The sequence below is a fragment of the Diadema antillarum genome, unplaced genomic scaffold (assembly GCF_040938485.1).
Source record: "Diadema antillarum isolate AM-2024a unplaced genomic scaffold, OU_Dant_1.0 scf00000068, whole genome shotgun sequence".
In the NCBI taxonomy this organism is placed as follows: Eukaryota; Metazoa; Echinodermata; class Echinoidea; order Diadematoida; family Diadematidae; genus Diadema; species Diadema antillarum.
Genome location: NW_027270957.1, coordinates 2274357 through 2301973, shown reverse-complemented (window position 1 = coordinate 2301973; position 27617 = coordinate 2274357). Strand labels below are relative to the sequence as shown.

At 39.9% G+C, this 27617-nt stretch overlaps 2 protein-coding genes across 4 annotated transcripts; one reads left to right on the top strand and one right to left on the bottom strand.

Moving 5' to 3' along the window:
- Nucleotides 1-1165: 1165 nt before the first annotated feature.
- LOC139716664 (uncharacterized) lies at nt 1166-13488 on the bottom strand. The gene is made up of 5 exons (XM_071628192.1): nt 13362-13488; nt 7972-10096; nt 5502-5625; nt 3587-3656; nt 1166-3097 (listed from the first exon to the last, which is right to left on the bottom strand). The coding sequence occupies exons 2-5, from the start codon at nt 10085-10087 to the stop codon at nt 3041-3043; spliced, it is 2367 nt and encodes a 788-aa protein (XP_071484293.1). The 5' UTR covers nt 10088-10096; nt 13362-13488; the 3' UTR covers nt 1166-3040.
- A 174-nt stretch (nt 13489-13662) lies between these two features.
- On the top strand, nt 13663-26707 carry LOC139716665 (ribonuclease P/MRP protein subunit POP5-like). Of its 3 annotated transcripts, XM_071628193.1 has the most exons (7): nt 13663-13764; nt 16287-16409; nt 17676-17771; nt 18571-18719; nt 19525-19662; nt 24787-24870; nt 25532-26707. In XM_071628193.1, exons 3-7 carry the CDS (start codon nt 17752-17754, stop codon nt 25654-25656), a joined length of 516 nt encoding a protein of 171 aa, XP_071484294.1. In that variant the 5' UTR covers nt 13663-13764; nt 16287-16409; nt 17676-17751; the 3' UTR covers nt 25657-26707. The 3 variants fall into 3 exon arrangements, with proteins under 3 accessions (XP_071484294.1, XP_071484296.1, XP_071484295.1); XM_071628195.1 differs by lacking the exon at nt 16287-16409 and having other exon boundaries at nt 13733-13764; XM_071628194.1 differs by lacking the exon at nt 13663-13764 and having other exon boundaries at nt 15946-16409.
- Nucleotides 26708-27617: the final 910 nt, after the last annotated feature.

Sequence of the window (27617 nt, the reverse complement as noted above, 5' to 3'; positions counted from 1 at the left end):
AAGTAGAAATTACGCGGTGCGTAACATATGTCCCCGCCGGAAGTAGCATTTTGTAACAAAATGTGCAATATAGGTAAAAAATCAAGGTCAAAGGTCAAAGAAGTCAAAGGTCAAAATTCTGTGTAGAAGTTTTGAAGCCCTCACCTAGTGCCATCACATAAAGCAAATGGAATCGAAATTGGGTTAGAAATGGCGAAGGAGTAGCATTTTGTAGCCAATGTACAATATAGGTCAAAAATCAAGGTCAAAGGTCAAAGAAGACAAAGGTCAAAATTCTGTGTAGAAGTTTTGAAGCCCTCACCTAGTGCTATCACATAAAGCAAACGGAATCGAAATCGGGTTAGAAATGGCGAAGGAGTAGCATTCTGTAGCAAAATGCACAATATAGGTCAAAAATCAAGGTCAAAGGTCAAAGAAGTCAAAGGTCAAAATTCTGTGTAGAAGTTTTGAAGCCCTCAACTAGTGCCATCATATAAAGCAAACGGAATCGAAATCGGGTTAAAAATGGCGAAGGAGTAGCATTTCGTAGCAAAATGTACAATATAGGTCAAAAATCAAGGTCAAAGGTCAAAGAAGTCAAAGGTCAAAATTCTGTGTAGAAGTTTTGAAGCCCTCACCTAGTGCCATCACATAAAGCAAACGGAATCGAAATCGGGTTAGAAATGGCGAAGGAGTAGCATTTTGTAGCAAAATGTACAATATAGGTCAAAAAATCAAGGTCAAAGGTCAAAGAAGTCAAAGGTCAAAATTCTGTGTAGAAGTTTTGAAGCCCTCACCTAGTGCCATCACATAAAGCAAACGGAATCGAAATCGGGTTAGAAATGGCGAAGGAGTAGCATTTTGTAGCAAAATGTACAATATAGGTCAAAGGTCAAGGTCAAAGGTCACGACTGAAATTCTGTGTAGAAGTTTCAAAGCTCCCATGTAGTGCTATCATATAAAGCAAACAGAATCAAAATTGGCTCATAAATGACAGAGAAGTAGCAAATTGAAGATTTTGATCACACACGGACGCACACACGGACACACGGACACACGGACGGACGGACGGACAGACGGACGGACACACGGACACACACACGTACGGAGCCCGTTTCATAGTCCCCTGCTCGAACTCGTTCGGCGGGGACAATAACAGTGTGAAGTAATTTTGACTGATAAAATAATATGAATACAAAGAAAAATGTCTCACACATAATTTCTGTTTCCTCTGTGTGGCAGTTTAGTTATTTCAAAGAGATAATAAGACAGGTTTTGGGGTGTGTTTCTTTAAAGCAGCAGGCAAGGACTTTCAAGGACTTTCATTGTTTTTTGCCATATGACAGACATACTAATAACTCCTAAATATATATCACAACTACTTTCATCTCAAAAATTGCTAATGACCACAAGAGGATAATATCTGAGCAATCTTTTGCTGGGTTGACACTCTGTAATTTATGTAACAGAGTGATATATCAATGGCCCTGCATGCATCCAATTACGGCTTGCTCACATGACGAAAGTGTAATACGTGTGTGTGGCAAATGCTTTACTATTCTTAATACCGATCGCGAGGATCTCATGTTTTAGCAGTAGGCCTACATGTAGTAAGCATAAAAAATGCACAAACAGACAAAAGTTGTGCATACAATTATTATAACAATTTTGTAAATGCTATTAATTATTTCCTGGCTTTCTCTCCAAAGAATTAGCCATGCTGTGGACATTTCATGGCATGTGTTTTTAAAGCAAAAAGAGACCAACAAAAATCTTTCTTAGCCCAATGGTCCCATTTACAGGGTCTGGTGGCTGACTTGAAAAAAAAAAGAGATATCCTCCACGACTCGATAAATTTCCAGCATCTTGCCTACAATCACACTGTAAAATGATATCACAACTATAGACCATGTTTGTTTGTTTGTTTTGCATTTCCAGACACATGATTGCCCTTGACACTACTGTTGATTAGAATATGCCAGTCTTCAAGTATGTACAAATAGAAAACAATTTCTTAATTTATATAAGTTCATTAATGACATTCTCCTAAGAATTTCAAATTAGTCTGGATTCTTTACCTTGCTTTCTTATCTTCTTATTTGGTAAAAACTGCCTTCAGTGTGTCGGTAATATATCAAAGGAAGAACGTACAGCTCTTCTCCACATGTCTTCAAGTAGGCAATAATCTGCATGGAAGTAATTCCACTGTGGCTTCATCTAAACACGGTAATTGGATCTTGTGAAACGTGGGTCAGGTCAGATACTCCAAAATTGAAAGAAAACAAAAAACTTACATGTAATGACACACTTAGGATAAAAACAAAGATATTTCAGAGTTCTAGATATATATGAGGCTCAGATCATGGGATATTTGTCCCTTAAAGTGGACATTAACTCAAAAACAACATGACAGAGATACACAATGGGCAGGAAAGGGAATGAGACCATGAGGGGAAAGGAGAAAATGGGGCAAGAAACACTGAGAATAAATGTGCCACAGTAGGATAGATTTAAACACATTAGAAAGGGCATCAAATTCAAAGCATAGAAGAAAACTGAAAATCTACAAAAATATAAACCTAATTTCTCTGTGTTGGAGAAGATACAGCATATTCAGCCAAACCCTTTTTTATGCATTATGATCCTTTGGTGATCTGAACTGGCATATCTGAAACAGCAACATATGATTGAAATGCATATTCATTACCGCAGTAGGAATTCCTCTACGTCTATAATAACAAATTACACCCACAAACCTGTTGATGGGTTACCCATATGGGTTTTTCAATTTACAGATGTAGGTTAACTCAATGAATGTCATAAGAAACAAAAGAAAGCAGAATTGGATATTCTGTGTCCTTTGGCTGCATCGCTGAATGGACTCTTTTGCTGACGGTCTAACTCATAAAGTTAAGGCCAACAGATGAAGGACTAATACAGTAGTTTTCAGGAGGGCACACAACTTGGCACAGATTGGACATGTTTTTGGCAGATACTGCAATGTAACACGTGAGCACTGCAAACTGGGCTGGAACAGTCTTGGATGACACAACTGCTGGTGTTATTTGTAGAGACCTAAGCTCCTTGAGAATGATGCACCATCATGACGCGTCGCTGCCTGTGACAGAGAATTTGATACATATTGGATGACAACTGATACAAACACTAACAACATGCACAATTGTACATATAAACCTCAGAAAAGAGCCTGCCCCAATTGTCTTTAAAATTCCCATTGTTCATCTTTTTGCTGGTGAAAGTTTGACTTCATACAAGTCAACTTCAACACTTGGTAACATGACCAGCATGTTTCCTGCAATTTTGAACCAATCACTTGTAACCGTAACACAACAGTGCATTAGTGTAATCAAATTTACCATTTGCTTGAGACACAGAACCTTTCATTTTGTGATATTTTGAAGATTTTGAAGTATTGAAGACAGAAATGATGTAACAGTAAAGGAATGCACTAAGTTTTAATCTTGACTCACTCCTGGTTTTAGCTGAAATTCAACATATTATTTCCACACCAAAAACAATCTTCACAGGGCTGGCTGCTAAGGTATTACTTTTCAAGCCCATCATATCAGCGTGACTGCAGGCTTACTCTGTTGATTTCTCGGTGTCTGTCCCTGCTGACGATTTCTTCAATGATCTCTCCACTTCCTCTCACCAACCTAAAAGACAATAAAGGATATCACATTGGAGTAACAGCTAAATATGGGTTGTGAGCACCCAAAATATGCACACTTGCAATCTTCCTGGTTCATTATTCTATTTTAGTGTTAATTGTCAGGTTCAGAAAACATTTCATATTGTCCAGCTCCCTTTCAATCATTGTCATCTTGTCCCCAAGCTCCTTCTAGTGTGCCAGCTCTGTGTGTCAGAATTACATGCACTCCACAAAGTACCACTAACTACGTGCAAATACAGAATTCTTTGCACTGTACTTATAACTGCTTCCCATGGTTACATTCCTGGAAACACACAATGCAGCCGTATATTATCATTACTGTACTCATAATATTTGATCAATGCAATTTTAGTTCAATATAGTCCCACTTGTAAAGAAAAAAAAAATCAAGAAGTTAAATACAATACCAATTCGCAACAAAAGTCTAACGTTACAAGTGACAAATATCACTCCAATACAAAACAAGGTATGAACAAATTCAGATCACAATCAAATGAACACATTTCCCCAAAAGAGGATATTTCCTTCAAATCCTTCTTTTTTTCTTCTTCTTCAACTTTTTTTTTTTTTTTTTTTGATTAGCGAATACACTAAAGGTCAAATGAGGTCATTTCATAATGTAAAATGAGAATTACATGTGCTTCCACATCCAGCTATGCTAGCACTCCCCCAAGTGATGCAAATATCAAATGCATGAAAAGAAGTCTGTAATTATACAGAATATAACTTTGGTTTCTTTCCAGATTCCGCTTGCTTATATATTTTTTTATGGTTAGCTCTCCAAAGTATTTTTCAGCTTTGCATTATTGTAAGAGAGGCGTACCTTTCAACTGAAAGCTAACTGCTGGAAATTACCATCACAGGAAATTCACTATGTTGCCCCCAGTGACAATATCAGTACACTAATAGCAAACCCCAAAGTGACTAGCCACGAGTCCATTTCTTACCTACAGATGCCTGAAGGTAATGTACAAAGTCTTCAATACTATGAGGGAGCATTTTGTGTAATCACCTCAAATTAGCTAAATATCTCAGAATTACATCATCACCTCACCAGCAAATTCCATAAAAGCTAAACTACAGCATATATTTAGTTTTATTCTTATTGCTTTTCGAGTGCCTTGTAAGAGTTCTACTTGTATCAGCATACAGTACCTACTATTCTTTCAGAACATACTAATTCTTTAGAAAGAGTATATGCAGAGCTAGATAAATCCCTTGTAGAAGTCAACTGTGCTTACAGCGACTTAGCATTTCAATCCTGACTGCCTTTTGAATCAATATCTACTAATGGACAAAAATTTGTGAAAATTGATTTTTTTTTTTTCCTTGAGCCATTTGGATACGACAGTGTCAGGCTGGCTGTATAATCAGAGTTGTCATGTAGCGGATACTCAAGTGGGGCTCTATTCCAGATAAAGAAAGAGTAACCCTACCAAGACAAGTGTGAAGAAAGCATCCACTGAACTATTTTTGCCTACTTGTATTTTCTATCAAACATATATCAATAGAGTCATGCTCAACAACAAAACGCATGTGAAAAAAAGAAATGTGATTCACCGTAGATGAGGACCAAGTTATTCTGGAAATAAGATATCAGGTAAAATATAATTTCAGGTTGATTTGGAACAAAATGTTCACATATAAATTGCTATTTGGACATCAAATACAAACTCTGTCAATGAACTGTGAACTACCAAAACTTCTCTTCAAGAAACCTTCATTTTTCAGAGTTAGAACACATATTCTACATATTATCTACAGTAATTCAATGTATCAAATTAATCACAAATTTCTCTGTCCTTGTCACAAGCACATAGGCACTTGCCTGTTGCGCCCAGTGTCAGGGTCATACACTCGTCTGATTTTGCTCTGCTCCTTCTCATACTGCTCCTTAGTCATTGGAGTCATGTTGCGACGAGACACACCCTCACCCTTGGCTGCCTTACCTGCTATGAAGTAGAACATTGTATGGAGGGCATTTGTAAAGACATAGTCACATAGCATTGATTTGTCATTGCTGCATTCCGATAAATGACACTTTGGTGCAAAGTAATGTTTAGTATGTGCTAACCAGACTCACAATCTTGCTTAAACAGCACAAATACAAGGACAGAAGTTGGAGGTGCATTCTTAAATCTCTTTCCTATGAACAGTTTATATGTCATGTCGTTTCACTTTCAGAAGTTTGCATTTCTCCAATCAAGCAGTCAAATACCAAAGCAGACTTTAAAATCTACCAAAAAGCTGCAATATAACTTCCTGGCTTGACATTTTCTCATCACTTTAACAAAACCTTCTCAACAAGTTTTGGCACATTAGATATTGGAGGCGAGAAACATCTCATGAAGATTAAAGAAGAATCATTTTGGGTGCAATCGAGCACTCTCCTAAAGCGAAGTGAACCGTACTGTACCCGTGCCAGAGGAGTGCTCGAACACTCCTACAGTGTATCGTACCGTACTGAACCAAGTCAAAAGTGGACCACTGCCCGATGTGCTCCAAAAGGGTACTAAAGCATACCAAAAGTTTGCATGTGAAGAATGCGTGTAACATGCACATACATCATAATGCAAAGAGTTCATTCTCTTTGTTCAGGACATCTGTAAGTAGTTTAAGCGCTCCAGGTGAATGACCCTCTTGCTACAAAATGTGTGACCCCCTCTATAAATAACTCACGAGGACAGTACCGGTAAGTTTTCTCCACGGAGTGCTCAACCACTCCAAATATGACACAGTTCAGTACAGTATGCTTTGGTTCAGTTCGCTTTGGTTTGCTTCAGAGCACTCGAATGCACCCTTTGATAATAAAACAAATGATATTTCATATTCTTAAACAAACTATTATTGAGCACTCATTCAACTATCTATTCATTCTATTTGTCAGAACAGTCAAATTTGTCAAATGATGGTTACACATTATTATCAAAATATCGATAAATCAAGAGTTTATCACTACAGTGCTCTCCTGTTATAACAAACACGGTTCCAACAAAATTCCAGTTACAACAAAGTAAAAATTCAGGTCGCAACATTATCCACTCTGATAGATGTATTTTTATTGTTTATTTGTTCGGTTATAACAAAATTTTGATATTTCATAACAAAAGACAAGGCAAGTGCCGTAATGTGTCTCGCCCACAAACGTACAACACCTTTTTTTTTGTTTTTTTGTTCACAAATGGACCTATGGATCAAAAGTTAGGAGTCATAATTAAATGCACACTTCATTGGGAACTAAAAATTCATTGACCCCTGCCAGTGACCTTTGACCTTGTGGTGACCATCAACTCCCCAAGGTACATCTACCATCCAAGTTTGGTCACAAATACACTTACGGATCAAAAGTTATGGTCCATAATCGAAACGCGCCCTAAAAACTTAACATTGGGCCCTAAAAGTTCATTGACCCCTGCCTGTGACCTTTGACCTTGTGGTGACCATCAACTCCCAGAGGGACATCTACCACTCAAGTTCAGTCACAAACGGACTTATGGATCAAGTTATGACCCATGATCGAAACGTGCCCTAAAAAGTTAACATTGGGCCCTAAAAGTTCATTGACCCCGGTCTGTGACCTTTGACCTTGTGGTGACCATTAACTCCCCAAGGTACATTTACCATCCAAGTTTGGTCGCAGATAGACTTACGGATCAAAAGTTATGGTCCATAATCGAAATGCGCCCTAAAAATTTAACATTGGGCCCTAAAGGTTCATTGACCCCTGCCTGTGACCTTTGACCTTGTGCTGACCATCAACTCCCAGAGGGACATCTACCACTCAAGTTTAGTCACAAACGGACTTATGGATCAAAAGTTATGACCCATAATCGAAACGCGCCGTAAAAAGTTAACATTGGGCCCTAAAAGTTCATTGACCCCTGCCTGTGACCTTTGAACTTGTGGTGACCATCAACTCCCCAAGGTACATCTAATATCCAAGTTTGGTCACAAATATACTTACGGATCACAAGTTATGGCCCATAATCGAAACGCGCCCTAAAAACTTAACATTGGGCCCTAAACAGTTCATTGACCCCTGCCTGTGACCTTTAACCTTGAGGTGACATTCATACTTGGTAAAGGGTAAAACTTTGTATGACCACTCTTCCCTCCAAGTTTGATTCAAATTGAAGCCCAGAGTACAGAGTTATTCAAGTTTTTATAGCGTTACGGACAGACGGACGGACGGACAGACGCCGCAGGCGATCCCTCAGTCTCCCCTCACCTCCGGTGGGCTCGACAAAAACTGCCAGTCCCGAGGACTTCATTATAATGGGAGTTCACTGTACTCTTACCTTGAGCCATTTCCATGAGTTTCTTCTGAATCCCAGTCAAATTTGCTGGCTTTTTCTCATCTGTCTCTTCTTGATCATTGTCTCTATTCCCTCGACCTGACTTTTTCTTCTTCTTTTCTTTCTCTTTACCTTTCTTTAGTTTTTTCTTACTTTCATCTTTCTTGATCTTTTTCTTTTCCTTTTTGTGCTTCTTTTTCTTCTTTTCTTTGACCGCAGTCTTTTCAGTGCTTTTGTCCTCCTGTTTTTTCTTTGGCTTCTTTCGCGGAGTTGAATCTAAAGAAATGTCACTTTCTGAAGCTCCTGACTCAGAAGACCATGAGGATTTCCTCTTCTTAGCTTTCTTTAGCTGATTTTCCTTGGAAGATTCAACTTTTTTGCCCTTCACTTTAGAATTTGATTTGTCCTTTTGCTTATGAGATGATTCAGCATCATTGTGTTTGCTGGATTTATGTTTCTCTCTGTTGTCAGAATCACTCTCACTGGCAGATTTCTGCTTGTGCTTTGAGAGTTCTTTTGGCCTCGTTGCATTTGCCCCTTCACTTCTACTCCTTCCACTGGAAGATTTAATAGTCTTCTCAAAGTCAGTCCTGGACACATTCGAATTATGAGTTTTTGAGTTTGATTCATTATGCACAGGCTCATCAGAATACTTTTTGTGCTTTTCAAGGTTATGATTGTTCCTAGAATTAGAATGTCTGCTCGAGGTATCCCTACTACGTCTACGCTCATTTGTGGATTTTGAAGAAGAGTGCTTGTCACGTGAGTCAGAATTTTTTCCACTCTCCACGTGCCTCTGAGATGATTCGTTGGACCTACGTGAATCTGAATAAGGCTGTGTATTGTCCCTTTTCCTTTTTTCACTTGATGTGTATGATGACGAGTGTTCTCTGCTTTCTTGCCGTTTCTTTTCAGAGGAACTTTGGTGAGATCTAGGCTCTCTTTCAACTGAATGTTTGTGTGACATATCTCTGCTACTCAGATTTGAAGTATTCGATCTGTGCCTATCAACACTGCTTCGCGATCCACTTCGATGACGATCTTTGCTCCCCCGGCTCTCATCCTTTCTGCTTTTTGTTTGCCGGTGCCATTCATCATTGCTTGACACGGAGGTTGACCTTCTTCGTGTGGATTCTTTCCTCCTATCATCTCTTTGTAAGTCTCTAGAAGGCCTCTTATTAGTAATCTGCTCACTCGGTGCTTTTTGACGGACAGAGGATGAAGCATACGCCTTTGGCAGCTTGGCACGAGAAGACTCCACTGAAGAATCGCTGTCTTCTGAGGATGGCATCACATACTGCTTGCCCTTTGCAAGACGTGATATTTCCTTTTCCTTCAATTCAGTCACTGTATCACTGTCATTCTCAAAAGCTGCATATGCTCTGGGAATTTTTTCCTCTGGTGAAGAAGATCTTTGTGAGGACGAGGAGTCTCTGGACGAATCCTCATCTCCCTCACTTTCACCATCTGTCATCTCATCATTTGAGGCACATGCATAAGCTTTTGGGAGGCCTGGTTTATTATCATCATTAGATGCAAAATCACTATCAGACTCACTAGAGCTGGAGTAAGTCTTTCTTTTAAAGACAGAGGGGCTCAGCGGTTTCTCTTTCTGCAGTTTGGGCTCTTTCTTTACACTGCTAGAGTTCTGGAGGGAATTATTTTGTGACTTTGGCTGGGATTTCTGCTCTTTCTCTTTATCACGCGAACGAGATCTGGAATAGTCCTCCTCAGAGGAAGCCTTCCTATGTCTCTTCTTCTCCTTGTCCCTTGGCTCCAAATATTTCTCTTCCTGTTTTCTTCCACCTTCCTTCTCCTTCTTCCTGTCTCTGTCACTCCTGCTTGATGAGCGATGCTCTCCTGAAGAATGGTGTTGTCGTTCACCACCATCCTTCTCTCTTGACGTCTTCCTCCTCACATATGAAGCTCCAGAGTCTCTGTGGTCTCTGTCTCTTTCCTTCTCCCTGCGGCTGTCCTTGTGGCTGTCCCTCTCTCTGCGGCTGTCCTTGTGGCTCTCCCTCTCCCTGCGGCTGTCCTTCCAGCCCTCCCGCTCTCTCTCTGCTTTCCTATGACTTGCTTTGGGGGACCTGCTCCTTGTCCTGCTTCTATGGCGCCCCATGGTCAGTGACTTGTTGAAATAGAAAAGTAGAATACAGTGTAAACAAACTGTGCTTGATTATATCAGCAATTTGACAAGTTACTTGTGATCTTTGTGTGGCTATATTGTAATGATTCTTTTTTTTTTTTGCATTAGAAAAGTGTATGGACAAACATGGATCTTAAATGTAAGAAATTATCAACTACAAAACAAGCAAATAAACAGTTATCAACTTGACTAAAATGAGACCATAAGTGAATATTTTAGCAAAAATTGGACAATACAGCAATGAAAATAAGCCAGTTTGATATTACATTCTGCCCATAAGCAGATAAAGGTCAAATGAGAAAAACGACATAATGAGACACAGAGTTGTAATGAGCAATGTCGAGACAGCACCTGAAAGATTTCTTTTATGCTGCAGTGGAAAAAAAAAATCATCATCATTCAAGGGAGCTTGTTAAAATATAAGCAAGAAGGATTATGCAGGTGGTGTCATATCTAGATTTGTTTTGTTTCCAATGTTTATAATTCAGGGTCACTTGAAACGTCACTACAAAGTAACTGCATATTGGTATATTACAGGTTGCATATTTTTGGGCACGTGATTGCATTGATGTAAAAAGCATTATTCTTTTCAACTGAGAAAGTCTTCCCCATGAGAGCTTTGTACAAGCACTTCATTTTCCTAATTCTTTCTTTAAATATAATCTACTGGTATGCAAAGCTAAAGGCTTTATACAATGTATGTTGGGAACTCAAGTCTATCAGGCACTTAATCACATTTTTGGTGATTTTGTGGTTTTTCTATTCCCAGAAGAATGTCATCACAAATCCATTACTGTAAAAGTGGATATTTTCGCGCTCGGCGCAGTAAGAAGAATTTTGCATGTTTTTAATTCCGCAGTATCAAGACATCAACTACAGGAACATATGGCAAGCAAAAATATTCGCGTGCTTTTATTTTTGCACTAGTTTCTGATTGTGTGAAATGCACAAAAATTTCAACACCGCGAAAATTTCCACTTTTACAGTATAAGAATTTTCTGAGAGGAGTGATCAGTTTTTACTATTGGTACCAAGTCTTGGATCAAAGAAATACTAGGAGATTTCAAGTACATTGTAGGCCCTACAGTTCCAAGAAAACAGATGACGAGGTTGCAGAATTAAATCACGATCACGATCATGACTGTAACCCACAGATTTTGTTGAGAGATATCACTGCACTGTTGAATGTATGACAGGAGAAGATGGTTTTAGAATACATTTCTTAACTTACATCCTTTCTTAACAAGTTTATTACATCCTTAGGTGCAACACCTTTACTATAACCTTGTATAATTAAGAACATCAACAACAAAAAAATCCTACCTAGAGTTAAAGACTAGCACTAAAGAGTACCAGTACCAATCTCACAGATGCTTTGAACATGTACAAGTATGATGTGGTACAGCTGTACCTGCACCTCGCCAGGGGCCCTAAAACTGCCACCATGCATAAAAGACTACATCATACATGCTCACTAAACAAAAATGTATACATGTGTGGACTGTGTGCAGTATGTATGCTTGGAACTTTCCAGGGTTACAACAACCAGAGGGGAAGACAGGCCAGTTTTTCTTGAATGGTATCTTAACTTCATAGACTAGAACTGTAAGAAATACATGTTATAGTCTAGATTATATTCAATAGGTGTGGTCACGATGAGGTTCCCTGCATTTAGGTCTTTCACATACTTTGTCTATTGGGTCACGGGGTGGTGAGGTACGGGCCCTTTTTTGAGTGCACAACCAAAACAAATGACATTGATTGCATTTCATAATGATAACTACAAAATTTCGCATTGATCTCTGAACTTGCAATTCCATTAGAAAACTTGAGCATTTTTTCTTGACATGAGTAGGGTCTTAACTAAAATATAATCATAAAATTTCAGTGATACGTATATATACTGACTACTGCACTGATAACATTGGCCCAAATTCACGAAGGTGGTACAAATGAAACCATGGTTTAAACCATGGACAAAAACCATGGAGCGCCAAGTGTCGCACGGAATATTTCGCTACGAATTGGTCATTTCGTCGACAAAATGACCGTTTCGTTAAAGAAATTATCATTTTGTGGACGAAATGTTCATTTAGTTACAAAATGTTGTCATTTCGTTACAAAATAATCACTTCATCGATGAAATGACTGATTTCGTAGCGAAATATTACATGCGACACTTGGCGCTCCATGGTTTTTGTCCATGGTTTAAACCATGGTTCTATTTGTACTACCTTCGTGAACTTGGGCCATTGTGTACAAAATATTAACCCCTTGAGGATGTGCTGATTTTGCTATAACACACATTTCCCATAGACACCTGCCCGAGTATACTTGGGACTCGTCCTCAGCGGGTTTAAAAAAAGAAAAAAACTTTCAATTCGGTGCAAGTGTACTTTCACACCTCTTCGTCAACTGATCTCCAAACATGCACAAACTCAAACCCTCTTGGCACATTGCGTGCATGCGCTTCTACGCTCTTTGGTAAAGACTAGAACATTGTCTAACCGTTGGCGTTAAGTGTCTAGATTCTAAGTGTGAAGTGTTACGCGTGCCAGATCAGAAGTCAGAACTGGGGCCTGTTTCACAAAGAAGGCATGTCAATCTTAAAATTTAAGATTGGCTAAAAATTATGGTATGCTGTGTGTCTTCAAATCCATGTCATGAACTCAACTTTCTGATCAGAATGAAGATTTTGGAGACTTTTTTTTTCATGTAACGTGAGGTTAATTTAGGTAACGTTAATTTAGCCAATGATAATACAACATTTAGTAACAACTAATAATACCCCTCCCCTGATACCATGACTGAGCTGAATTGCAGAACTGGCTGGGTAGGTCAAAGTCCGTCTGTGGCTTTTCCTTGGTTCAAAGCCAAAGAAAAGTCAGGACAGCAAAGCAGGGAAAGACCTTTCTGTCGCTAATTCAAGGTACATCTACTTCATCAGTCTACCAATAGGCCTATCATGATTGAGCCAGGTTTACTGTACGGTGAAATCCATGTAGAATGTAACGTAAAAAGCTACCTCGCAGAGCTCAGAGCAGAGCAAAAAAGTTTCGTACCCTAGCCTTGCCTAACGCAACGCTAGACTAAACGTTAGACTGTCTCTAACGTTACAGAAGAGTGTACGCACTAGTCTAGAGTCTAGTGTATGTAGCACAACTGGGATACCGTTACACGGGAAAACGATAGATATTAAATACCTACGTTGTACTTAAGTGTACTGAAAGTGAGTAAGTGCACTCACCAATAACGGCAAAAAGCACAGTTTACATCCAAAACAGAGTCATTTTTCTTTGGCAGAAATTCAGGTACAGTACAGTCGTATCTCCGCCGTCAGCCGCTCGTTTCTCTCGCTTGGCCAGAAGATGTAGAAATGCATGCACAGTAGGCCTACGAATTGTACGCTGTATACAGTCTGTTGCGGTGATGAGCCAGTCGTGCAAAAGTGTGTGGATGGATCGGCTGGTTGTCAACACTAGAGGGCAGTACACAGTAAACCTCGTGAAATTCCTGTCAATACAAGTTGTATGGTGATCGCGGTTATACTCCGCTCCGCCTGACTCCGCCGGCGCGCCGCCGACACCGCCGCCCGCCAACGCCCGTCAGCTGCTGCCAGCTAGGCCCAACAAGCTGCAACGCAACGTTTGGTAGGTAAATGAAAGGGTTGCATTCACTTTCGATGACATGTGCCAAGAAATTTATGCAACTAGGTAGTTTGGCAGTTTCTGGTCTAGATTCTAGATCTAGTTTGGGAATGTGTGACAATGCGAAACATTTTATAATGGCATAAAATAAGCCATAACGTCCATCGCAAGGATTTATATACTTGTAACAGTGGTATGACACGAGGAGCCATTTACGTTGTCCCGTACGTAGTGTTCTGTGTTGTAGACTTTCTGAAGGATATCGTTACGTGAATTTAACTACAGTTGAACCTCTATTATCCGGCCTCCCTTTATCCGGATCTCTCTATTATCCGGACGCAATCTCGCCGTGATTTTTTTATCTTTTTTTAAGAATTACGGGAGGAAAGGGGGATTCCTACTCCTTGAGAACTCCTACACAAACACACATGAATTACATATACTTGATACATTTCTTAATAATTATTTAGGTAAATCATCCCAAGAATTTATAAAAGAAAATGATTTCATTCTTGCAAACACGAACCTCTATTTTTTGGTCTGTTACTGAGTGTAACAATGAAAAGGTTGCAGTAGACACATTACTACATGTGGTACTACAATGGGCTACATCAGTACATGTGTATGTATATGTACATGTATAAAGCATTGAGTCTCCCGTATCCGGCCAAATCCCTTATCCGGATGAGCCCCGGTCCCGACTTGTCCGGATACGAGAGGTTCAACTGTATATAAAGTTACCCCTACCTAGAATAAATATACAGCACAAGTACAAGGACTTACAGTACCCTATTCCAAGAATTCACCGATCTCTGGCTGAAAGAGTTTAAACTATTACAACCTACAACTCTCACAAGTCCAACACCTCCCCTTTAACTAGATCTAGTAGATCTCTTCTAGAGCTAGACTCTCTAGCCCCGGAGACCGCGCCGCTATGACAGTCCGGGAAGCGTGTTTTTTTTAGACGGCGCAGATTGGGGACCCTATCCCTATCCCTATAAACCTAACCCTAATCCTAACCCTAATCCTAACCCTAACCATCAAACCCTAACCCTAACCCTAACCCTAACCCCAACCCTAACCCTAACCCTAACCAAAAACCCTAACCCAACGTTTTTCCCATAGGTTTAACACGCGCCATGCCCCAATCTGTGCCGTCTTTAAAAAAAACGCGTCCGGGAAACCCGCTCATGAGGACCGCTCCCGCGTACGAGGACTGTCCCGCCTCATGAGACCGCCCCCATGCCTCATGAGGCCCGGGGGGAATGCCTCATGAGGCCCCCCATTCATTTCTTAAAACACACGTGTTTTAATGGGCGCTCTGCATCGGTTGATTAAAACTCGATTTTTGAAAAAAAAAAACAGGATTTTTTCTTCTTTCATCATGGATAGTGGACATGTGTGTGTAACAAAAAATCACCATGCAAAGTTGCGACAATTTATACGTCAGATGTGAGATGAATGCAATGTAGAAGTGAATAGGGGGCCTCGTGAGGCGTTCCCCCCCCCCCCCCCGGGCCTCATGAGGCGTGGGGGCGGTCCTCATGAGGCGTGGGGGCGGTCCTCATGAGGCGGGGCAGTCCTCGTACGCGGGAGCGGTCCTCATGAGCGGGTTTCCCGGACTGATGATGCAGCCGCGCTGCACGTTGGGGCTGGTCGCAGTTAGACTCTCTAGTTATGGTACTTATATCAATTATAAACTTTAACGTTAGTAGTTTCAACTTCTTCCAGTCGACAGTCCATACCATATGATATGATCTGCACATCACATCTGCACACAAACACACACAAATACACACACACGCATACAAATGCTACTTTTGGATCAGGATGTGCACTTACACTACAGTGCAGGACCTTGTGGTATACGGCACCGGGTGAGAGAGGGCGCGTGGTACTTTAGTCTAATCGAAGATGGCTTTTCTCAATCTTTGCTTTGAAAACTTCAGGTGATATGCTATTGATGACTTCGGTGGGGAGCTAGTACCAAGCTAACTGCGACCAGCCCCTACGCGCAGTATAACTGTGTACAAGGAACGTCCCGGGGTTAGTTCCGAGCCAGAGTTGTTTTCACAAAAAAGGAATTTTTCAGTTGCTCTGTTTTAGAATCTACAATGTCTTACTGAGTAACACTTTGTATGATTTGTAACGTATTTCTCTACAGTGTTGTCTATGTTACAATCTTCAAATTTCTTTGCTGTGATATTTCGCTTTGGTCTTACCTTTGAAAGAAAATTTTCAACAGGTAGGGCTGGTATGGGACCAAACCCTTGACCGCTTTGAAGAAAGATGTTAATCTCGGGACCTGGCATCTAGAGGCAAGAGTTGGCAGATTTAGTTTTTCCTTCATTTGGGTGATACAGCCTGGATTGCGACAGGTGTAGTCACTGCATATTATAAACCTTGCTGCTCTCCATTGTGTTCTTTCTAGGCATTCGATGTCTTTCTGTAGATACGGGTCCCATACACAAGCACCGTACTCTAGGATTGACCGTACCAATGCAATGTATGCTGTTCTCTTGCAGTTTTCAGGGCAGAAGTTGATATTCCTGTGTAGCAGTGCGAGTACCGTGTTTGCCTTCTTCACTGATCTATTGATGTAGTAGGACCATTTGAGGTCATCTGCTTACTACACTAGTGAGTCCAAGGTATGGATGTTGTGATGTGTACTTGAGGATGTGCCCATTTATATGATAAAAATATGAGGATTTGGCATCAATGCTCATCACTTGGCGTTTGTCAGCATTGAACCTCATTCCCCAGTCAGATGCCCATTTTTCCCGTTGAGATAAATCTTCTTGCAACTTGAGATGATCCTCCTGAGATTTAACTTGTCGATACAGTAAGCAATCATCGGCGAAAAGACGTACTTGACTTCTAATCGATTCTGATTGATTTATCTGATGGGGCTTGCTGGGAGCTTCCAAATTTAACACATAATTCTGAAATTCATTAGGCCTTATGATCCATGTTTTGGATGGGGGGGGGGCAAAAGTTGAAAAATGTAGTTGACCACGCCACCAAAGTACATTTGACAGTTTTATATTGTTTGTTTTGGTACTTTTTTTGGGGGGTTTTGTTTTGTTTTTTGTTTTTTGGATTAGAAACAAATACAACACAATTTCATAGGTGATTCAGCAAATTACACGGGGCATTTGTCCCCTCCGTGTAGATCCCAGGACTGACATAAATTTGCATAAATTAACATAATTCAGAATTCTGTGTAGACGTTTGATAGCTCCTACAATGCCCTATGAGATAAAACAAATAGAATAAAAATCCACTGTAGAATGTCTTGAGAAGTAGCATTTTCATGTTTTGGGAGAAATTTTCATAAGGCCTAATGAATTTTGTCTTGGATGGGTGCATTCATCGAACATACTCCGCCCAACGCACCTTTTTGAGACAAATGCAGAGACTCCAACTCTCCCGTTTTTGACGGGAGATCTCCCGCCGAAAGCCCAATTTTGCAAAATCTCCCGTTCTCCCGTTTGAGATTTGATTTCTCCCGCCCTGGCTCTGTGTCTCCCGATGGACAGGATTTCTTACTTATTGCTATCGTATGTTGAAAAATAAGCCGTAGATAGCACCAGAGAACATCTAGAACCCTAGGAACTTCGCGCTTCGCACACATCAACTTGGAGTCTCCCGTTTGCTAGGGGTTTCGGGCGGGAGATCCTCCAGATCAGGGGGCTTGTCTCGAACGGGTGCGTTGAGCGCTCCACTCCACACTGCACCCTTTCGAGATAAGCCTGGTGGTAGTGCCATTATGTAGGAGTAGTTCATGTAGTGGTTTAGACACTAACACAAAAACCCATCGATGGTACATCACAACACAAGTGCAGTGAAGGAAACAATGATTTTGATCTTGTGATGACCTTGTCAGTTCTATCTCTGTGTCTTTAAATTCTCAGGGAGAATTCATACTAATCATAGCCATTCACCCGGTTCAAGACAATCAATGTGCAAGTCCAGAGCAGCACTTCAACCATGGTTCGCCTAAAAAACAGGTCAGTCCATCAGTACATTAAATTTAACCAAATATTGATTTACAGTCATGATGTAGATCTAGAACTACTTTTTTTTTTCAAAAAATGCACAAATTCTTTTCTTCCACTCAAAAAGCTTATGAACCTGATGCCATCAAATCATAATTTTACTTTACAGAAAATCTGACTAAACAAGATATCAATATCTGACTGAGAAAATTGGAGAGGGGGGTGGAGGGGGGGGGGGGGATGGTTGGCTAGTTTGAGATGTATGTGGTAAGGTATATATGCAGTTTCATTGGCCTTGAAGGATGATTCCAAAAAGTCTGGTCTAACTGACATTGCTTTAAAAGCTTCACTCTAGTCCAAAGGTGTATCTGAAGGGGTTCATAGAATCAGGCTTGCTAGATATTGAAAGGTTTATGATATTTGGCAAGCATTATTTCTGTTAGAAGCACAACCCTCACTTTAATTTTGGTTAAGCTAGACAAGACTTTTGACAGGAAGTAGATTTTATCTTTGTAATGAATCAGAATGATCTTACCTGTTTACTTGGTATCCCTGTTCAGTAACCGGGTTGTGGACAAAATTTGAATTGTGAATAACTGAAGCCTACTGAAGTCAACACTTTGGGTCTTTCAGAATGATAAATTTCACAAAATATTTTCTATTGTTTTGCAGCCCATCACATCTGTCTCATTCTCGTATTTATACTGTTGAGCATGAATCTCTATGTCGTTGAATTACTCTCTTTAATGGCAAAAAATACCTCTGTATGCATTTCTTTTTACTCATGTACCTGTGTAATCATGATTAACAGGTATGTTCTGTGTGCACTGATACATGATGACAGCAAGCCCATTCCCAAGTCAGGCATTACAACCTTCGCTGCTCAGCGGGCAATCCAAGATGCTGTTCATCAAATTCATGGGGATTATGGTCATGGAGCAATCACAGCAGGTTTTACTGGTAGGAAATTTGGTATTCTGTTTGGTTATGTGCATTACAATATTGTACAGTCAAGTCTCAAACAATTTTGTGTGATCAGTATGTACAAGGGGAAATACGGACAAGTTTTCCTATGCTTGGTGATCAGTACCTCAGTGGAATGATCTACCAAGCTCTGTAATTAATTCTAACTCAGTCAAGAAATTCCAAGATCTTCTTGGCCATTTCACAATGGCCTCTGAAGAGGACCGTGTTCCTCTCCAAACAAAGCAAAGTCAAGGTCATCATTGTAATAGGCAGCATAGCCCTTTGAAGACTAAGAAAGAACAAGTATTAAGTGTTTGTACATCAAGACATTTCACATATACTGTAAAACATGATATATTCGCGGCACGAAATTTTCGAGAATTGGAGCAGACAGCCTTTTTCGTGGCATGGAATTTTCGCGAAGAGCCACTGGTGTTCAATGCATATAGTGTAAACAAGTACTTTCGCATGCATTTTAATTTCGCGAATCTTGGCGTTCGCGAAATTCGCGAAATTAAAGTGCACACGAAAATTCCTCGTTTTACAGTATCTGTGCTGGTGTGCTGGGGGAGGGCTGTAAATGATGATTTGAAATGACTTGAGATGCATGTTTCAGAGATCTGGGACCTGTGTTTAAATGAAAATGTTTAGTTGCAAGGTTTGATATTTGTAGTTGCCACAGTGCAACAATAATAGAACATCCTCTGATCTTACTTACAATCCCATTGTAATTGGCTCCCTTTCAACCATTACCATGGTGCCTACATACATGTTATATCATATATTTACTGTTGTCTAGTAAAATACATAGGGCTTCAGACCGACACAGTGCTGATCAAGATTCGTCACCGTGCAGTAAAATACCTGACCTCTGCTCTTCCGTTTGTCAAGGCCATCGGCAACTCACCTTGCTTCCTCCAGACATTGCACACTGCAGGTAAAAGCAGTCAGTATTATTTGCCTTTTTGTACTGGCATCACATCGATAAAATGTGGCTTATTTTAACTTTTTAAAACTATTTTCTTCTGGTAGATATTCTTATAACTTCGTAAAAGACATTGCCTTAGTGAAAGTGGCTAATTCTGAAAACGACTTTCGCGATATCAATCTAAGCTTTTATGGAATATAAGATCATGCCTCTTCTTCAGATGAAGCACAGAGACAGAGAGAGAAAGGCACACAGAGATTTTGTATCACAAATAAACAAATTAAACTGTGTCATGTATTTGCATTCAAGTGTGTGGATGTAGAAAGGATATGAGAATCATATCTCATGAATATATTTCAGTGTGAGAAATGTGATCCAGAAAAAAAAAGAATGATAAGCTGGTACACAACACCAACATCATTGCCTCCCACCAGAAAGTTGTTATGTTTTTGATTTTTGTAATTTTTGTTTGCTATTTTTATGCCTCCGCCATGAAGTGTTGCTGGAGGCATTATGTTTTTGCGTTGTCCATCCGTCCTTCCATCTGTGCGTAGTAAATTTTTTTGACAGCGTATTAAAACTTAAAAACCCTGTGATGTATCCTAATGAAACTTGGCATATGTATGTTTGAGTGGATGAAGTTGTGCCAATCAACTTTTGGGTGCACATACTCAAGGTTAAAGGTCAAGGTCAAAATCTTAAAATGTCACTATTTCCCCATATCTATGCAATGCCTGTAGGTTTTTTGTTTTTTGTTTAAACTTAGTGTATACATGTATAACCAGATAAAAGTTCTCTCGGGAAAGTTTTAGCCATGGGGTCAAAGGTCAAATTGAAATGCTAACTTTCATTTTTTTTTTCTCCATACCTTGGAAATGGCTCAAGGTGTTTTCATGAAATTTTGTACATATGCATGTACTGCGCATCAATGACTCTCTTGGGAATGTTTGGGTCATGGGATGAAAGGTCATGGGTCAAAGGTTGGTTTGAAGTCCTAAAATTCTGTTATTTAATGCTGAAATTACACTTTTTCTTCCTACCTTGGAGATTACTAATTGCATAAACTTAATCAAACTAGGTATATACTTGCATTACTGCACATTGATTCTGTAGAGGGAGATTTTGGCCATGGAGTCAAAGGTCAAGGGAAAATGCTCACATTTCCAAATTCTTGCTCTCTTAAAGGGGAAGTCCAGGCTATTTTCATCATTTGACATCATGTGGTACATGAATCGACAGCTCCATGTTTTTGTGGAATTTATTGTGCTCCTTGAGCAGAGAAACCAACACCCTGAAAAACTATAAAAAAAATCGACTAATTAAACGAGATTTAAATGAAATTTAAGATTGAAGTTTATTAGGTGTTCCGCGGAGTTTCTGGGCCGGAAACCGCTACTGGCGGTAGTCTCTGTCCGACGGGTGCTGCCGGTTTGAATCGCAGTCTGGCCTGTGCTGGCTGGACTGGAATCGTCCAGGCACGGGGTAGCAATGGTCGGGACGGGAAGCTTGCCTGGCTCTCAGACCGAGGCGGTGGGTATCGGGCAGCTCCCTACAGCGTTGAGGTAAATTGTCTCCGAAGAGAAGCGATAAAGAGCTGAACTGAGTAGAATCAGTTATGATATAAAGGCACTAAGCGGCTTGAACGCTGCACTGAGCTCAGACCTAATCATTTCTCGTCTTTTGAAATTGAGCTCCGAGTTGGCAGCTCTGAGGATAGCTACTCCGTCCGGTAGCATTTTGGTGATCAACTGCCGGTCTTCCCTGGCGTCAGTGGCTTTGAGCAGTGCATCTAGAGCCCTTGTGATTGGAATGGCAGCATGGAGTAAAAGCTTCTGAATTTTCTGCAGTCTATTATCAACAGCTTTAGTCGTGGACCTCAATGTTGCCCAAATTTGAGGGTAATCTCTGGTGTGATTAAGGCTGTCACAGTTTCCCGATCTGGGATAAGCCTCCATCTTTTCTTTCAATGAGTTTTCGTTGAGTTTGCTGTGAATATGTCTGTTCACTATGTCGGCTAGTTTCTCGCCAATTGGCTCGCCAACTGCCTCTTCGTTGCACTTTAGAAGGTCGGCAAACTCCCCCAGCAGCATTGGTTCACCCTCTGGGTTTGCGTCCAGATCATCGCCGGCGCAGCTCGGGGCACGATGGCTACCAGTTGTAGGCATCAGAGAGAAAACCGTAGACTGCAAAGTAGCTACTGCGTCTGCCAGTGCGAAGACGGCTGGAATCTTGGTTGAGCATGGCTGGGTCTGCTCGGTCCTCTCTGGTGGGGCGCACGGTTGCGCATTTGGGGGCCATTGTATGTCCCCCTGGGCACATGACAGTACATTCGGGGGTTACTGTGATTCCTCCCGGGCACCAGCTGGTGCATTCGGGAGCAGCTGCAATATTATGATGCATGGAGCTACAGAGGTCTTCTTGGCCTTCGAGGGAGTTGAGCTAGATGTAGAAGTCCCTGCCTTCCTCTTCACCGGCGGCTCGCTGGCAGCAAATGTTCCCCCGTCTTGGTCTTGAACTCGTAGTAAAGCCTCCAACTCCTTCTCTAGGTCAGAAGATATCTTGTTGGGTTCTGTTCGGCACACAGCTGTACACTGATTATTGCCTGCTTCAGCCGGCCCTTTGTACACAGGGAGGGGCTTCTCTCATTTGCATATCAACAGAACCTTTTTGTTCTTCAAATATGTGGGTTCCAGGTGGTCCACACCTGTGCATCCATACCTGATTCCGATTCATTAAGCTGTATACGAAGTAGAATTACACTTAACAAGAATGATGACATTACAATACCACTTGATTAATAAGGTTACCTCTGAAGAATCTGTGCATGCTTTCTTTTTTATGCCTCCGCCACGAAGTGGTGCCGGAGGCATTATGTTTTCGGGTTGTCCGTCCGTCCGTCCATACGTCCGTCCGCATTCCTTTACGCGATAGCTTGAGTAATATTGCCTGGAATTTTACCAAACTTGGTCCAAATATAAAGTATGATGGGGCAATTACTTAATTAGATTTTGGGTGAATTCGACAAAAGGTCAAAGGTCAAGGTCAAATCATGAAATTGTATCTGTTTAAGCGATAACTCAAGACTGGATCACGCAAATTTCACCAAACTTTGTCTGAGGATAACATATGATGGGACAATTACTTGATTGATTTTTGAGTGAAATCGGACAGAGGTCAAAGGTCAAAGATCAAGGTCAAATCCTAAAATTTATTTGTTTATGTGATAACTCAAAACTGGATGGAGCAGCTTTCCCCAAACTTGGTCCAAGGATGATGTATGATGGGGCAATTAGTTGAGTAAATTTAAGTGACATTGGCAAGAGGTCAAAGGTCAAAAGGTCAAATGCTAAAGATGTTGCTATTTTCCCCATATCCATGCCATGCCCAAAGGTATTTTCTTGAAACTTTGTGTAGACATGTACTACTGCATAAAGATTCTCCAGAGAGAGTTTCTTGTCATAAGGTCAAAGGTCAAAATGTCAAAGGTTAGGTGAAAATGCTCTTCTTTGTTGAAATGTTTGAATATGTATATGCATGTAAATCTGCATCTTAAATCTTTTCATTTTTGAAGCACCATGAGCACTGAAAAGTGGACCTGTAGCCACTATTATCATTATCATTATTATTATTAATATTTCACTATTTCCCTCATATACTAGTATACATATAATGCAATGCTTGCATTATTATTTTTAAAATTCAATATACAATATGTACATGTATTACCTAATGGAGATTCTCTTGGAAATTTCCTGCCAGAAGGTCAAAGGTCAAAGGTTAAGGGTCAAAGCAAGGTTTTAATGCAAAAAAAAAATCTATTTTGCACTGTTAAATTACACTCTTTCTTCATACCTTTAAAATTACTCATTGCATAAACTTATAAAAGGGTCAGTCAGAAGTTAAGTAAAAATCCTCAATTCCCCATATACATGTACCTGCACTCTTTAATAGACAATTATAGCAAATGTAGTTCGAGGAAAGTGAACATTCACGATATTTCTGACAAACCTGTCATTTCAATATTTTGCCAGTTATGTGAAACTGTCATCACACATTTTGAAGACATTGTCCTATACACCTTTTGGGAGAATCATGCATTATGGCGGAGGCATCAGTCGCCATAGCGACATTTCTAGTTTGTTCTTCTTCCATGAGCCCCCACTCAAACACTCAAAATATGGTGAAGCTGCTATGTTATCCATATTCATTGTGATTTGTTATAAATCTTGAAAACATTCTTATTCCTTGTCCAAATCACTATAAATTCTGAAAGTCTGTACCCAATTTAACCAAAGTGTAGTTGTTCAAATGTATAAGTCTGAAAGTCACCCGATGTTCTCCTTTAAGCAATTTTGCCATTCATCCAAATGAAACCTGGTTTAAGGAAAGTAAATACTCAACATTTTTGTGACAAACATGTCATTTCAGTTTTTTTGCCAACTACTCTAAAAGTGGATATTTTTGCAAGAGTAATTTTGTAAAAGTACTGGCTGGGTGAGATGAATTTTGCGTGTTTTCAATTCCACAGAATCGGGATATTAATTACTGAAACATATGGCGTGCAAAAATATTCGCGATTTTATTTTTGTGCTAGCTTCTGGTTGCACAAAATCCACGAAAATTTCCACTTCACAAAAATTTTCACTTTTACAGCTTGTGAAACTGGCGTCTAACATTGTGAAGACATACTCCAGACATATTTAGAGAACCTTTAGATATGGCGGAAGCATATCAGTTGCCATAGCTATATTTGTATTTGGTTGCAGTGAAGTAAGTCTCCTTTGTGTTCTGTGAATTTGATTTCAGATCATTTTTGTGGTACATGAAAAGAATCTAAGATCAATGAAGAAAGTGATTGTCCTGATTACCAAGGAAGTTCCTGTAACAATTGTACATATTGTACATCAAGTACATCTTGTGCAATCTAAAGCCTATTTTCAAATACTTCAATTAAGTTGGTCAATCTGTTATATGCTAGATAGCCCATTAGGCCAGGAACCTTGTTCTCTACATTGCTTTGCAAATAAAGTTAGTTGTGGAAGTACAATACATGAATGAAAAAGCCAAACATGTTATGTTAAGAAAAGTATGGAAGTGATGTCTTTTGTCAAATGTGTAAATTGTGTTTGCCAGGCACCATCCGAGCTTGCCAAAAGTTTTTGGTGAGGTACAATAGGAGACAGCTGGCTATTCTCTTCAAGGAAAGCAAGACCAAAGGTTTGTACTGGCTGAAGGGGGAGCTTTGAATAATTTTTGTGGCTACCTTTATTGATGGCATAAGAAGTATATCTTTAACAGACTTATACAGAATGTGTGCCTCTCAAGCTTATAGCTTTATTTGCACAAAACAAAAACTAAGAAATATGTACATTATGTCACACTCACATAACCTTCATAGTTCTGTTGAGGTGCGAGTGAATTTTATTTCAAGTAAATATTAACATGCAGTTGGTCCACTCAGGGAGGTGTTAAAGGAGTGGCAACTCTTAGTAATCCATGCATGTTTGAGTTCTAAAAACATTAAATGGGATGTCTACACTTTGAAGCTGTGCATAGTGCTGATTTATCTTCAGACTTAATTTGGAGACAACAAAAAAATTCACATTTCATTAAATGACAAGTTGTATTTCAGCATAAGATTTTAAATGAAGTACTAAAATATGTTTGGAACAGTCTAGGAAAAGACTGTATGGTATACACACGTATTTCTGTTCTCTTTGTAATGCGGTACTGGTACTTAAAATGAAAATTAGGTCCTCTTAAAAACTTTTTCCATGATACACACACTTTTACATGTTAGTTTTTATCTGACATATTTGATTTTCCCCCTCTTTTATTTTCTTTTCTTTGTGTTTTCTGCAAATGTCCTCCTCCTCAGAGGAGAAAAATGCAGTGTTGGATGCAATCCAGAGCTGTGCTGCCAAGGAGAAGGTAGGACAAACATCCTGGGAGGATTCAGACCGGGGGGAGGAGGAGAGTGACAGCCAAGATGAGGACACCTGAGTACCATCACTTGTCGAGGAAAGCTGTGTGACTGACTGGAGCCATGTGGACTAGAGCTTGATACAGATTCAGCATCAAAAGCAAACTCTGATTGAGATGTGAGTTGCTCAGTCATGACCAAGATGAACCATCGTCATAGGATCTGGGCCCCATTTCATAAAGATGTCAGGATAGCAACTCTTGCTGGAATGACAACTTCCAATAGCAACGGCCAATCAGGAAGCTGGACTCCTGTTGTTACCTTGATAATTGCCATTCCAGCAAGAGTTGCTATCATATCAACTTTTTATGAAATGGGCCCTGGAGTTCGATGTGAAAGAGGCTGATAAAAACACAGGACATTGTGCTCAGCTATGACTAGTCCTTTAAGTCTGTCTAGTATGGAGAATAGTGAAGCAATTGCTGTTACGTTCGAAGTATGTATTACCGAAATAAGACAGCTAATAGCGTCCTGTTGAGGACGAGTCTCAAGTATACTCGGGCAAGTGTCTATGGGAAATGCGTGTTGTAGCAAAATTAGTCTGTCCTCAGTGGGTTAAAACAAGTAATTAGCCAAACAGTATGAAATACACATAAAAATGAACAATACTTGGAAGCAAAAGGAGAATCAAAAGAGCTATGTATGTGTAAGGCTCCTCTCTAGTGATCATTTAGACCAAATATCTTCTCAGATAACTTAAGCTGCAACCATGTGTGTTGTGATTTCTGTACCACTGGAGCCTGTTGGTAGGCTAGAATCAAATATACTTGGTATATACTTCAAACACAATTAGAGCCCTACTAACCTCTTGTTTGCTCGTATGAGTTATTGTGAAATTTAGTGGAATCTGTCAATTCAGTGAAATTAGTCAATCAGTTGCAATAAAATCATTTTGACACAAGAATGATTAATTTGAATTTATTGTAAGTTCTAGATCAGAATGTGTCAGCATATACAGCTTCAAACTGCTGTTACAACTTTACTACTGCAAAAGCTGTTATTTTTGCGTGTAGTTGAGGAGGTAAATTTTGTTCTGCGAGTATAAACATCCGGAAGCAATTTGTGTGTGTGTGTGTGTTTTTTTTTTGTTTTTGTGGTTTGTTTGTTTGTTTGTTTGTTTGTTTTTTGTTGGGTTTTTTTTTTTTTTTTTTTGGGGGGGGGGGGTAACATTCCTCTTGTTTCCAGTGACAAGCTTTCCATGAATTCCTACCATCGATACAGAAGTGAAATCTTGGTCAGAGAATCATGTACACTGATGTGTGCCTTATTTTGTTGCTCTGAATGCACCTTATTTGAATGCTTGAAACATGTAATAGGAAGTTTAGCATTCCCCCGTTTGTTCAAGCAAGTGAGAAAATACCTGGTAACTAGTTTTACTGATAAAGTCCTAAAAATAACTTGTGTCAAAAACATAACATGTCCAGCTGCTGTTGGCTGAACAAAATTATTGTATATAAAAACCCTTTGCCTAGTTTCTCAACTGGCTGGGAGTGAGAAACTGATTTAAAGCAAAGCAACCAAAGGGCGTGGGGGGTGGAGTGGGTGGAGCAGACTCTCTCCCCCCCCCCCCCCCTTCAGCTTTTTCATTCTGGAATTCGAAATTGTGCAATTTGGTGCACACTTAAACAGTTATACTTCCATAATTCTCATCTATTCATCATATAAGATGGTCTCGCAAGACATACTTTTGAGCCTTTGACCCAAATTTTGGTCAAGTGCGAATGATAGAGTCTGTAATGTTTGGCTGACATGATGACTTTGTAGATGAGGGAATTGTTAGAGACTTCTTTGGATTATTTATTTAGACATGAAAATAGCTTTAAGATATGGCCATGTAGTCTCGGTATCCTCTAGCTGACAAAAATAAGGAAAAAGTCTACCTTACTCAGTTCAGCAGATAAGCAGGCTTCTCATCCAATGTTTATTATTGATCTGTGGGGGGAAGAACATTCCTCTTGTTTCCAGTGACAAGCTTTCCATG